Source organism: Scyliorhinus canicula, chromosome 29 (genome assembly GCF_902713615.1).
Source record: "Scyliorhinus canicula chromosome 29, sScyCan1.1, whole genome shotgun sequence".
In the NCBI taxonomy this organism is placed as follows: Eukaryota; Metazoa; Chordata; class Chondrichthyes; order Carcharhiniformes; family Scyliorhinidae; genus Scyliorhinus; species Scyliorhinus canicula.
In genome coordinates, this window is record NC_052174.1 from 15,137,717 (window position 1) to 15,151,345 (window position 13,629).

General features: G+C 56.6%; 1 protein-coding gene across 1 annotated transcript in view; it reads left to right on the forward strand.

Annotated features, from left to right (window-relative positions):
- LOC119958335 (disks large homolog 4-like) overlaps positions 1-13,629 on the forward strand; it is a 72,397-nt gene that overhangs the window by 49,434 nt on the left and 9,334 nt on the right. Inside the window, exons 18-22 of the mRNA XM_038786775.1 lie at positions 3,285-3,461; positions 4,952-4,994; positions 7,656-7,692; positions 11,075-11,125; positions 12,644-12,745. Of these exons, the coding sequence (XP_038642703.1) occupies positions 3,285-3,461; positions 4,952-4,994; positions 7,656-7,692; positions 11,075-11,125; positions 12,644-12,745 (410 nt within the window). The remainder of the gene's footprint in view (positions 1-3,284; positions 3,462-4,951; positions 4,995-7,655; positions 7,693-11,074; positions 11,126-12,643; positions 12,746-13,629) is intronic.

The following is a 13,629-nucleotide window of genomic DNA, read 5'->3' on the forward strand; positions in this document are numbered from 1 at the left end:
AGTCACTGGATTGCTGCCAGAGTCACTGGGTTACTGTCAGAGTCACTGGATCACTGCCAGAGTCACTGGATTGCTGCCAGAGTCACTGGGTCGCTGTCAGACTCACTGGATCGCTGTCAGAGTCACTCGGTCACTGTCAGAGTCACTGAGTCGCTGTCAGAGTCACTGGATCACTGTCAGAGTCACTGGGTCACTGTCAGAGTCACTGGATCGTTGCCAGAGTCACTGGGTTACTGTCAGAGTCACTAGATCACTGCCAGAGTCACTGGATTGCTGCCAGAGTCACTGGGTCGCAGTCAGAGTCACTGGATCACTGTCAGAGTCACTGGGTCACTGTCAGAGTCACTGGATCGCTGTCAGAGTCACTGGGTCACTGTCAGAGTCACTGGATCACTGTCAGAATCACTGGGTCGCTGTCAGAGCCACTGGGTCACTGTCAGAATCACTGGGTCACTGACAGAGTCACTGGGTCGCTGTCAGAGTCACTGGATCGCTGTCAGAGTCACTGGCTCAATGTCAGAGTCACTGGGTCACTGTCAGAGTCACTGGGTCGCTGTCAGAATCACTGGGTCGCTGTCAGAGTCACTGGATCGCTGTCAGAGTCACTGGGTCGCTGTCAGAGTCACTGGATCACTGTCAGAGTCACTGGGTCACTGTCCGAGACACTGGGTCGCTGTCAGAGTCACTGAGACACTGTCAGAGTCACTGGGTCGCTGTCAGAGTCACTGGGACACTGTCAGAGTCACTGGATCACTGTCAGAGTCACTGGGTCACTGTCAGAGTCACTGGGTCGCTGTCAGAGTCACTGGGACACTGTCAGAGTCACTGGATCGCTGTCAGAGTCACTGGGTTGCTGTCAGAATCACTGGGTCGCTGTCAGAGTCACTGGATCGCTGTCAGAGTCACTGGGTCGCTGTCAGAATCACTGGGTCGCTGTCAGAGTCACTGGGTCACTGTCAGAGTCACTGGCTCATTGTCAGAATCAGTGGGTCGCTGGCAGAGCCACTGGATCACTGTCAGAGTCACTGGGTCACTGTCAGAGTCACTGGATCACTGTCAGAGTCACTGGGTCACTGTCAGAGTCACTGGATCACTGTCAGAGTCACTGGGTCACTTTCAGAGTCACTGGATCACTGTCAGAGTCACTGGGTCACTGTCAGAGTCACTGGGTCACTATCAGAGTCACTGGATTGCTGCCAGAGTCACTGGGTCACTGTCAGAGTCACTGGATCACTGTCAGAGTCACTGGGTCACTTTCAGAGAGACTGGATCACTGTCAGAGTCACTGGGTCACTGTCAGAGTCACTGGGTCACTATCAGAGTCACTGGATTGCTGCCAGAGTCACTGGGTTACTGTCAGAGTCACTGGATCACTGCCAGAGTCACTGGATTGCTGCCAGAGTCACTGGGTCGCTGTCAGACTCACTGGATCGCTGTCAGAGTCACTCGGTCACTGTCAGAGTCACTGAGTCGCTGTCAGAGTCACTGGATCACTGTCAGAGTCACTGGGTCACTGTCAGAGTCACTGGATCGTTGCCAGAGTCACTGGGTTACTGTCAGAGTCACTAGATCACTGCCAGAGTCACTGGATTGCTGCCAGAGTCACTGGGTCGCAGTCAGAGTCACTGGATCACTGTCAGAGTCACTGGGTCACTGTCAGAGTCACTGGATCGCTGTCAGAGTCACTGGGTCACTGTCAGAGTCACTGGATCACTGTCAGAATCACTGGGTCGCTGTCAGAGCCACTGGGTCACTGTCAGAATCACTGGGTCACTGTCAGAATCACTGGGTCACTGACAGAGTCACTGGCTCAATGTCAGAGTCACTGGGTCACTGTCAGAGTCACTGGGTCGCTGTCAGAATCACTGGGTCGCTGTCAGAGTCACTGGAACGCTGTCAGAGTCACTGGGTTACTGTCAGAGTCACTGGCTCACTGTCAGAATCACTGGGTCACTGTCAGAGTCACTGGGTCACTGTCAGAGTCACTGGCTCACTGTCAGAATCACTGGCTCACTGTCAGAGTCACCGGGTCGCTGTCAGAGTCACTGGGTCACTATCAGAACCAGTGGGTCACTGTCAGAGCCACTGGGTCACTGGTGGAGTCACTGGATCACTGTACGAGCCACTGTGTTACTGTCAGAGCCACTGGGTCACTGGTGGAGTCACTGTATCTCTGTCTGAGCCACTGGATCGCTGTCAGAGCCACTGAATCACTGTCAGAGCCACTGAATCACTGTCAGAGCCACTGGATCACTGTCAGAGTCACTGGATCACTGTCAGAGTCACCGGATCACTCTCAGAGTCACCGGGTCACTGTCAGTGTCACTGGGTCACTGTCAGTGTCACTGGGTCACTGGTGGGGTCACTGGAGGAGTCACTGGGTCACTGTCAGAGTCACTGGATCACTGTCAGAGTCACTGGGTCATTGTCAGAGTCACAGGGTCACTGGTGGAGTCACTGGATCGCTGGCAGAGCCACTGGGTCACTGTCAGAGTCACTGGGTCACTGTCAGAGTCACTGGATCGCTGGCAGAGCCACTGGGTCACTGTCAGAGTCACTGGGTCACTGTCAGAGTCACTGGATCACTGTTAGAATCACTGGGTCACTGTCAGAATCACTGGATCGCTGTCAGAATCACTGGTCACTGTCAGAGTCACTGGATCACTGTCAGAATCACTGGGTCGCTGTCAGAGTCACTGGGTCACTGTCAGAGTCACTGGATCGCTGTCAAAGTCACTGGGTCACTGTCAGAGTCACAGGGTCACTGGTGGAGTCACTGGGTCACTGATGGAGTCACTGGTGGAGTCACTGGGTCACTGTCAGAGTCACTGGGTCACTGTCAGAATCACTGGGTCACTGCCAGAGTCACTGGGTCACTGCCAGACTCACTGGATCACTGTCAGAGTCACTGGATCACTGTCAGAATCATTGGGTCGCTGTCAGAGCCACTGGGTCGCTGTCAGAATCACTGGGTCACTGTCAGTCACTGGATCACTGTCAGAGTCACTGGGTCACTGTCAGAGCCACTGGATCACTGTCAGAGTCACTGGGTCGCTGTCAGAGTCACTGGATCACTGTAAGAGTCACTGGGTCGCTGTCAGAGTCACTGGATCACTGTCAGAGTCACTGGATCACTGTCAGAGTCACTGGGTCACTGTCAGAGTCACTGGGTCGCTGTCAGAGTCACTGGGTCGCTGTCAGAGTCACTGTTGGAGTTGGGTAACTGCTCCTCTGCCCTGTGTTCACTCTAACATCACTCACCCTCTCCCCTTGTTCGCCCACAGAGCTCTGTTCGACTACGACAAGACGAAGGATTGTGGATTCCTGAGCCAAGCCCTCAGTTTCCGATTTGGTGATATCCTGCACGTGATTGATGCCTCAGACGAGGAATGGTGGCAGGCGAGGAAGGTTCACTCCGATGGAGAAAGTGAGGAGATCGGTTTCATTCCCAGCAAGAGGAGGTACAGTAAACAGCAGCTCCAGGCTCATCGGACATTAATACCACATGTCCCAGTTTCCCCAGCACTCAGCTCAACGGGAAATGGTCCGTCGCCAAGGTTCAATGTCATGGGTTCAAATCCCACCCAATCTATTCGAGCATAAAAATACAATTCTCCTCTGTCAGTACTGAGGGAGTGCTGCACTGTCAGAGGGTCAGTACTGAGGGAGTGCCGCACTGTCAGAGGGTCAGTACTGAGGGAGTGCCGCACTGTCAGAGGGTCAGTACTGAGGGAGAGCTGCACTGTCAGAGGGTCAGTACTGAGGGAGTGCCGCACTGTCAGAGGGTCAGTCCTGAGGGAGTGCCGCACTGTCAGAGGGTCAGTACTGAGGGAGTGCCGCACTGTCAGAGGGTCAGTACTGAGGGAGTGCCGCACTGTCAGAGGGTCAGTACTGAGGGAGTGCTGCACTGTCAGAGGGTCAGTACTGAGGGAGTGACGCACTGTCAGAGGGTCAGTACTGAGGGAGTGCCGCACTGTCAGAGGGTCAGTACTGAGGGAGTGCCGCACTGTCAGAGGGTCAGTACTGAGGGAGTGCCGCACTGTCAGAGGGTCAGTACTGAGGGAGAGCCACACTGTCAGAGGTGGCAATATTAGATGGATGTTAAAGTGAGGATCTCTCTGATGAATTTAACACATCGCATTGGCTTCTCTGTGACCACTTTTCAGTGAATGTTTTGTTCTATTCAGGAAATGCTGAGCTCTGGAGGACTTACTTACTGACAGCGGCCTATCTCCATCTTACTGCCCCATACTGGGGCTGTTTAGCACTGGGCTAAATCGCTGGCTTTGAAAGCAGACCAAGGCAGGCCAGCAGCACGGTTCAATTCCCGTAACAGCCTCCCCGAACAGGCGCCGGAATGTGGCGACTAGGGGCTTTTCACAGTAACTTCATTTGAAGCCTACTCGTGACAATAAGCGATTTTCAATTTTCATTTCATTCATTCATTTCATCTCCATGTTGAGGCCTATTTCCCTCTCACGGCTTAACTCTCTCTTACATCCTATCTCAATCTTATGGCCTATCCCTCTCTTACGTCCTATCGCCATCTTGTGGCCTTTCGCCCTCTTTTGTCCGATCTCCCTCTACGGCCGAACTGCATCTTAGCCTATTTTCATCTCGAGACCTGTTTCCCTCTTAAGTCCTGTCTCCATCTTATGTCTGATCTCCCTCTTACGACCTATCCCCCTCTTACGACCTATCCCCCTCTTACGACCTATCCCCCTCTTACGACCTATCTCCCTCTTATGGCCCATCTCCCTCTTATGCCTATCCCCCTCTTACGACCTATCTCCATCTTACGGCCTACCTCCCTCGAACACTGATCTGGTTGTCTGAAGCACTTTGTTGCTGTTATGTGTGTCCCTGACTGCGAGCGGGGTGAGTGTGAGCTGCTTCCCACCGACCGGCTTCCTCTCCTCACTCACCTTGTTTTTTTAATGTTTCCCGACAGGGTTGAAAGAAAAGAGTGGCCGAGACTAAAGAGCAAGGAGAGGGTGAGTAAAGAGCTGTTCAAAGTGGCGGGGTACGGTGGCTGAATACAGAGACAGGAACTGGGCAATCGGCTGCGTGCGATCGCCCGAGGGTCCAGCTGGGAACGGAGCCTGTTCTGGACCCAGGGCCATAAACGCGTTGGAATGGGCAGCGGGCTAACGTGAGGCAGAGCTAACAGGCGGGGACGCGTTGGAACGGGCAGCGGGCTAACGTGAGTGAGGCGGAGCTAACAGGCGGGGACGCGTTGGAATGGGCAGCGGCCTAACGTGAGGCGGAGCTAACAGGCGGGGACGCGTTGGAACGGGCAGCGGGCTAACGTGAGTGAGGCGGAGCTAACAGGCGGGGACGCGTTGGAACGGGCAGCGGGCTAACGTGAGTGAGGCGGAGCTAACAGGCGGGGACGCGTTGGAACGGGCAGCGGGCTAACGTGAGGCGGAGCTAACAGGCGGGGACGCGTTGGAACGGGCAGCGGGCTAACGTGAGTGAGGCGGAGCTAACAGGCGGGGACGCGTTGGAACGGGCAGCGGGCTAACGTGAGGCGGAGCTAACAGGCGGGGACGCGTTGGAACGGGCAGCGGCCTAACGTGAGTGAGGCGGAGCTAACAGGCGGGGACGCGTTGGAACGGGCAGCGGGCTAACGTGAGTGAGGCGGAGCTAACAGGCGGGGACGCGTTGGAACGGGCAGCGGGCTAACGTGAGGCGGAGCTAACAGGCGGGGACGCGTTGGAACGGGCAGCGGGCTAACGTGAGGCGGAGCTAACAGGCGGGGACGCGTTGGAACGGGCAGCGGGCTAACGTGAGGCGGAGCTAACAGGCGGGGACGCGTTGGAACGGGCAGCGGCCTAACGTGAGGCGGAGCTAACAGGCGGGGACGCGTTGGAACGGGCAGCGGGCTAACGTGAGGCGGAGCTAACAGGCGGGGACGCGTTGGAACGGGCAGCGGGCTAACGTGAGTGAGGCGGAGCTAACAGGCGGGGACGCGTTGGAACGGGCAGCGGGCTAACGTGAGTGAGGCGGAGCTAACAGGCAGGGACGCGTTGGAACGGGCAGCGGGCTAACGTGAGGCGGAGCTAACAGGCGGGGACGCGTTGGAACGGGCAGCGGGCTAACGTGAGTGAGGCGGAGCTAACAGGCAGGGACGCGTTGGAACGGGCAGCGGGCTAACGTGAGGCGGAGCTAACAGGCGGGGACGCGTTGGAACGGGCAGCGGGCTAACGTGAGGCAGAGCTAACAGGCGGGGACGCGTTGGAACGGGCAGCGGGCTAACGTGAGGCGGAGCTAACAGGCGGGGACGCGTTGGAACGGGCAGCGGGCTAACGTGAGTGAGGCGGAGCTAACAGGCGGGGACGCGTTGGAACGGGGCAGCGGGCTAACGTGAGTGAGGCGGAGCTAACAGGCGGGGACGCGTTGGAACGGGCAGCGGGCTAACGTGAGTGAGGCAGAGCTAACAGGCGGGGACGCGTTGGAACGGGCAGCGGGCTAACGTGAGGCGGAGCTAACAGGCGGGGACGCGTTGGAACGGGCAGCGGGCTAACGTGAGTGAGGCGGAGCTAACAGGCGGGGACGCGTTGGAACGGGCAGCGGGCTAACGTGAGGCGGAGCTAACAGGCGGGGACGCGTTGGAACGGGCAGCGGGCTAACGTGAGGCGGGGCTAACAGGCGGGGACGCGTTGGAACGGGCAGCGGGCTAACGTGAGGCGGAGCTAACAGGCGGGGACGCGTTGGAACGGGCAGCGGGCTAACGTGAGTGAGGCGGAGCTAACAGGCGGGGACGCGTTGGAACGGGCAGCGGGCTAACGTGAGGCGGAGCTAACAGGCGGGGACGACCTCCATGTGCGCGTGGAAGCTGTCACGTTAACGAAAACCATCGACGGCCGTGCATCCAGCTGCCTGGGGGCCCTGCGCTCTCCCCAATTCCTTCACTAAACTTCCTCCCTCCCCCTCGAAAACTGGGCGGCAGGGTAGCACAGCGGTTAGCACTGTGGCTTCACAGCGCCAGGGTCCCGGGTTCGATTCCCGGCTTGGGTCACTGTCTGTGCGGAGTTTGCACCTTCTCCCCGTGTCTGCGTGGGTTTCCTCCGGGTGCTCCGGTTTCCTCCCATAAGTCCCGAAAGACGTGCTTGTTGGGTGAATTGGACATTCTGAATTCTCCCTCTGTGACCCGAACAGGCGCCAGAATGTGGCGACTAGGGGCTTTTCACAGTAACTTCATTGCAGTGTTAATGTCAGCCTGCTTGTGACAATAATAAAGATGATTAAATCTGACCTTTGGTCCCCTGTCCTTGATGCCTCCTTCGGCCGAGGGTGAAACTGTGTTGGGAAATCGCCCCTTTGCCAACACCTCGGGGCTGGTTTGCTGCGCGACAGGAACTATATCAATGCAGGTTGTTGTTGGCGCAACACCTGCACAAATGTAAATCGAAGGCAACGCTCTCGTCCATCACCTTTCCTGCGCGCGGAATGTGACAGAACCAGGCCGTTCAGCCTGACGTGTCTGTACTAGCCCGTTTGAGGCGAATGGGCGAGGTTGTGCGTCTCGGGTGGGTAGGGGGTGTCGGTGGGGTGTCAGATTCTGTCGATAATCCCAGGGAATGATGATATGGTGAGCCCGCTCGATTCCTGTCCATTCAATAAGGATTGTGTGTGTTTTTCCCGGCTGCCAGGATATCCCCGGTCTGGGTGACGGAGGAGGCTCACAAGGTAAGATCGGGATCCCCCCCCCCCCCCCCCCCACCCCCCTGTCAACCTCGCCATCTCAACTCCTGTTTAGACACTCACACCATGGTGTTGTCGGTGGGGAGAGTTCGAACAGCCCGACTCGCTGCAATGTTTAAACGCTGAAACCTGGTGGAAAGTCGGCCATTCAGCCCCTCTCCAGCCTGTTACACAGAAACAGGAGGCCATTCAGCCCCTCTCCAGCCTGTTACACAGAAACAGGAGGCCATTCAGCCCCTCTCCAGCCTGTTACACAGAAACAGGAGGCCATTCAGCCCCTCTCCAGCCTGTTACACAGGAACAGGAGGAGGCCCATTCAGTCCCTCTCCAGCCTGTTACACAGGAACAGGAGGAAGCCCCATTCAGCCCCTCTCCAGCCTGTTACACAGGAACAGGAGGAAGCCCATTCAGCCCCTCTCCAGCCTGTTACACAGGAACAGGAGGAGGCCCATTCAGCCCCTCTCCAGCCTGTTACACAGGAACAGGAGGAGGCCCATTCAGCCCCTCTCCAGCCTGTTACACAGGAACAGGAGGAGGCCCATTCAGCCCCTCTCCAGCCTGTTACACAGGAACAGGAGGAGGCCCATTCAGCCCCTCTCCAGCCTGTTACACAGGAACAGGAGGAGGCCCATTCAGCCCCTCTCCAGCCTGTTACACAGGAACAGGAGGAGGCCCATTCAGCCCCTCTCCAGCCTGTTACACAGGAACAGGAGGAGGCCCATTCAGCCCCTCTCCAGCCTGTTACACAGGAACAGGAGGAGGCCCATTCAGCCCCTTTCCAGCCTGTTACACAGGAACAGGAGGAGGCCCATTCAGCCCCTCTCCAGCCTGTTACACAGGAACAGGAGGAGGCCCATTCAGCCCCTCTCCAGCCTGTTACACAGGAACAGGAGGAGGCCCATTCAGCCCCTCTCCAGCCTGTTACACAGGAACAGGAGGAGGCCCATTCAGCCCCTCTCCAGCCTGTTACACAGGAACAGGAGGAGGCCCATTCAGCCCCTCTCCAGCCTGTTACACAGGAACAGGAGGAGGCCCATTCAGCCCCTCACCAGCCTGTTACACAGGAACAGGAGGAGGCCATTCAGCCCCTCTCCAGCCTGTTACACAGGAACAGGAGGAGACCCATTCAGCCCCTTCTCCAGCCTGTTACACAGGAACAGGAGGAGGCCCCATTCAGCCCCTCTCCAGCCTGTTACACAGGAACAGGAGGCCCATTCAGCCCCTCTCCAGCCTGTTACACAGCAACAGGAGGAGGCCCCATTCAGCCCCTTCTCCAGCCTGTTACACAGGAACAGGAGGCCCCATTCAGCCCCTCTTCGAGCCTGTTACACAGGAACAGGAGGAGGCCCCATTCAGCCCCTATAGAGCCTGTTACACAGGAACAGGAGGCCCATTCAGCCCCTCTCCAGCCTGTTACACAGGAACAGGAGGCCCATTCAGCCCCTTCTCCAGCCTGTTACACAGGAACAGGAGGAGGCCCCATTCAGCCCCTATAGAGCCTGTTACACAGGAACAGGAGGAGGGCCATTCAGCCCCTCTCCAGCCTGTTAAACAGGAACAGGAGGCCCATTCAGCCCCTCTCCAGCCTGTTACACAGGAACAGGAGGAGGCCCCATTCAGCCCCTATAGAGCCTGTTACACAGGAACAGGAGGAGGGCCATTCAGCCCCTCTCCAGCCTGTTACACAGGAACAGGAGGAGGCCCCATTCAGCCCCTCTCCAGCCTGTTTACACAGGAACAGGAGGCCCATTCAGCCCCTTCTCCAGCCTGTTACACAGGAACAGGAGGAGGCCCCATTCAGCCCCTATAGAGCCTGTTACATAGGAACAGGAGGAGGGCCATTCAGCCCCTCTCCAGCGTGTCCCAGAGCCGATACAGGAAAGGCTCCTTCGCGAACGTGATGCTGTAATGTCCAACAGCCCACTGCCCTATCCTAAACACCCCGAGATCAATTCCACGCCCAGTGCCTGTACTCACAGACTTACCTGGGATCCCGGCTGGCAATCAGTCAATTGTAATATCGCCACCTGTAATTTCAAAACACGCCACAGTTTCACCCCCTCCTCCCTATCTCTCTAACCTCCTCCAGCCCCTACAACCCTCCCTATCTCTCTAACCTCCTCCAGCCCCTACACCCCTCCCTATCTCTGTAACATCCTCCAGCCACTACAACCCTCCCTATCTCTGTAACCTCCTCCAGCCCCTACACCCCTCCCTATCTCTGTAACCCCCTCCAGCCCCTACACCCCCTCCCTATCTCTGTAACCTCCTCCAGCCCCTACACCCCCTCCCTATCTCTGTAACCTCCTCCAGCCCTACACCCCTCCCTATCTCTGTAACCTCCTCCAGACCCTACAACCCTCCCTATCTCTGTAACCTCCTCCAGACCCTACAACCCTCCCTATCTCTGTAACCTCCTCCACCCCTCCCTATCTCTGTAACCTCCTCCAGACCCTACACCCCTCCCTATCTCTGTAACCTCCTCCAGCCCCTACAACCCTCCCTATCTCTGTAACCTCCTCCAGCCCCAACACCCTCCCTATCTCTGTAACCTCCTCCAGCCCCTACAACCCTTCCTATCTCTGTAACCTCCTCCAGCCCCTACAACCCTCCCTATCTCTGTAACCACCTCCAGCCTCTACACCCCCTTCCTATCTCTGTAACCCCCTACAACCCTCCCTATCTCTGTAACCTACTCCAGTCCCTACAACCCTCCCTATCTCTGTAACCTCCTCCAGTCCCTCCACCCCTCCCTATCTCTGTAACCTACTCCAGCCCCTACACCCCTCCCTATCCCTGTAACCTCCTCCAGTCCCTACAACCCTCCCTATCTCTGTAACCTCCTCCAGTCCCTCCAGCCCTCCCTATCTCTGTAACCTACTCCAGCCCCTACACCCCTCCCTATCCCTGTAACCTCCTCCAGTCCCTACAACCCTCTGAGAATTCTGCAGCCCTCCAATTCCTGACGCATGATCATTCCCTGATTCCCGTCGCTCCACCGTGCCTTCAGCTGCCTGCGGAGGGGGAGGGAGGGGGGGGGGAGAAAGCTCTGGAATTCCATCCCAAAACCTCTCCATCTCTCTCTCTCTCTTCCTTCTTTAAGACTCTCCTTCAAATCAAACTGTTTGACTGAATGTTTGGTCACCTGCCCTAATTTCAGCCCATGTGTCTCAATGTTAGTTTCTGTGTGATAATCTCTACTGGGGCATTTTATCAGTTTAACTGTTTAACTATTTTTTAACTAGTTTACCCAGTAGAGGCTGGTTAGCTGTCAATACATTCCCCCATAAGTCCAATATCTCAATCCAGTCAGTGAGTGTTGACCACTCCCAGGTTGTGACCACCAACGATTTTCCTTTTCTCTCAGGCGGCAGGGACGAGCGCGTGTTGAGCTACGAGGCCGTTCTACAAATGGAAGGTGAGTCACGTCCCTGAAATCTTTACCAAATTATCTCCTGCTAGGGCATGGAGATTGTGGGTTCAAGGCCCAGTCCAGAGGCTGCAGTACTGAGGGAGCTCCGCACTGTCAGAGGGTCAGTACTGAGGGAGTGCCGCACTGTCAGAGGGTCAGTACTGAGGGAATGCCGCACTGTCAGAGGGTCAGTACTGAGGGAGTGTCGCACTGTCAGAGGGTCAGTACTGAGGGAGTGCCGCACTGTCAGAGGGTCAGTACTGAGGGAGTGCCGCACTGTCAGAGGGTCAGTACTGACGGAGTGCCGCACTGTCAGAGGGTCAGTACTGAGGGAGTGCCGCACTGTCAGAGGGTCAGTACTGAGGGAGTGCCGCACTGTCAGAGCGTCAGTACTGAGGGAGTGCCGCACTGTCAGAGGGTCAGTACTGAGGGAGTGCCGCACTGTCAGAGGGTCAGTACTGAGGGAGTGCCGCACTGTCAGAGGGTCAGTACTGAGGGAGTGCCGCACTGTCAGAGGGTCAGTACTGAGGGAGTGCCGCACTGTCAGAGGGTCAGTCTGAGGGAGTGCCGCACTGTCAGAGGGTCAGTACTGAGGGAGTGCTGCACTGTCAGAGGGTCAGTACTGAGGGAGTGCCACACTGTCAGAGGGTCAGTACTGAGGGAGTGCCGCACTGTCAGAGGGTCAGTACTGAGGGAGCGCCGCACTGTCAGAGGGTCAGCACTGAGGGAGTGCTGCACTGTCAGAGGGTCAGTACTGAGGGAGTGCCGCACTGCCAGAGGGTCAGTACTGAGGGAGTGCCGCACTGTCAGAGGGTCAGTACTGAGGGAGTGCCGCACTGTCAGAGGGTCAGTACTGAGGGAGTGCCGCACTGTCAGAGGGTCAGTACTGAGGGAGTGCCGCACTGTCAGAGGGTCAGTACTGAGGGAGTGCTGCACTGTCAGAGGGTCAGTACTGAGGGAGTGCTGCACTGTCAGAGGGTCTGTACTGAGGGAGTGCTGCACTGTCAGAGGGTCAGTACTGAGGGAGTGCCGCACTGTCAGAGGGTCAGTACTGAGGGAGTGCTGCACTGTCAGAGGGTCAGTACTGAGGGAGTGCTGCACTGTCAGAGGGTCAGTACTGAGGGAGTGCCGCACTGTCAGAGGGTCAATACTGAGGGAGTGCTGCACTGTCAGAGGGTCAGTGCTGAGGGAGAGCCGCACTGTCAGAGGGTCAGTACTGAGGGAGTGCTGCACTGTCAGAGGGTCAGTACTGAGGGAGTGCCGCACTGTCAGAGGGTCAGTACTGAGGGAGTGCCGCGCTGTCAGAGGGCCAGTACTGAGGGAGTGCTGCACTGTCAGAGGGTCAGTACGGAGGGAGTGCCGCACTGTCAGAGGGTCAGTACTGAGGGAGTGCCGCACTGTCAGAGCGTCAGTACTGAGGGAGTGCTACACTGTCAGAGGGTCAGCACTGAGGGAGTGCTTTTGGGACTCCAGAGGGATGGAACGGTGCTGGAGAAATTGTAATTCTCTCTCCATTATCTGCAGTTCACTACGCTCGTCCGATTATCATCCTGGGACCCACCAAGGACCGGGTGAACGATGACTTGTTGTCCGAATTCCCGGACAAGTTTGGATCGTGTGTGCCACGTGAGTATGTGATCCTGAGTCTGTGTGGCCTGGGCAGATGCAATGACACTGGAACTGTTTCCCTCTCTGACCGTGAGAGATTAACACCCCTTTCGACACGCCCTGCTTTAGATATTGTCGCACACCCCAGACCCTGATCCAATTCTCACTCTGGGTGCCAATAATTCGGAGGCAGGATAAGATGTCAAACAGCAAACAGAGTCTATTTACTCGTCAAACAGCAGAGTCCATTCATCCATTAAACATGAGGATCTATTTTTCAATCATTCAGTAGAGGGTTCAATTCAGCTCCCCTGTTGCGTTGCGCCCAACGGGTGAATCGTGTGCCAGGCCCAAATCAGTCACCTCACTCTCTCCGCTCAGTACGACCTGGATATCGCCGTCTCTGGGACTCTTTGCCGCAGAAGGCTGTGGAGGCCAAATCGCTGAGTGTCTTCAAGACCGAGATAGATAGGTTCTTGATTAATAAGGGGATCAGAGGTTATTGAATCCGTGCAGTGCAGAAAGATGCCATTCGGCCTATCGGGTCTGCACCGAACCTTGGAATGAGCACTCTACGCATGTCCACTCCCCCCATCCATTCCGCCCTATCCCCCCGTAACCGAACTTGCACAGGCCCTGGACACGGCGATTTATTCTGGCCAATCCACCTAACCGGCTCAGATTTGGAATACGGGTTCTGGCAGGAGAATGGGGATCAGAAACATATCAGCCATGATCGAATGGTGGAGCAGACTCGATGGGCCGAGTGGCCTCATTCTGCTCCTATATGGTCTTATTCCAACAAATGTTTTAAAAATGTAAGGGATGGACCCACACACAGATTAAGTGAGTGGGCAATGATCTGGCAAATGGAGAATAATGTGGGAAAGTGTGAACTTGTC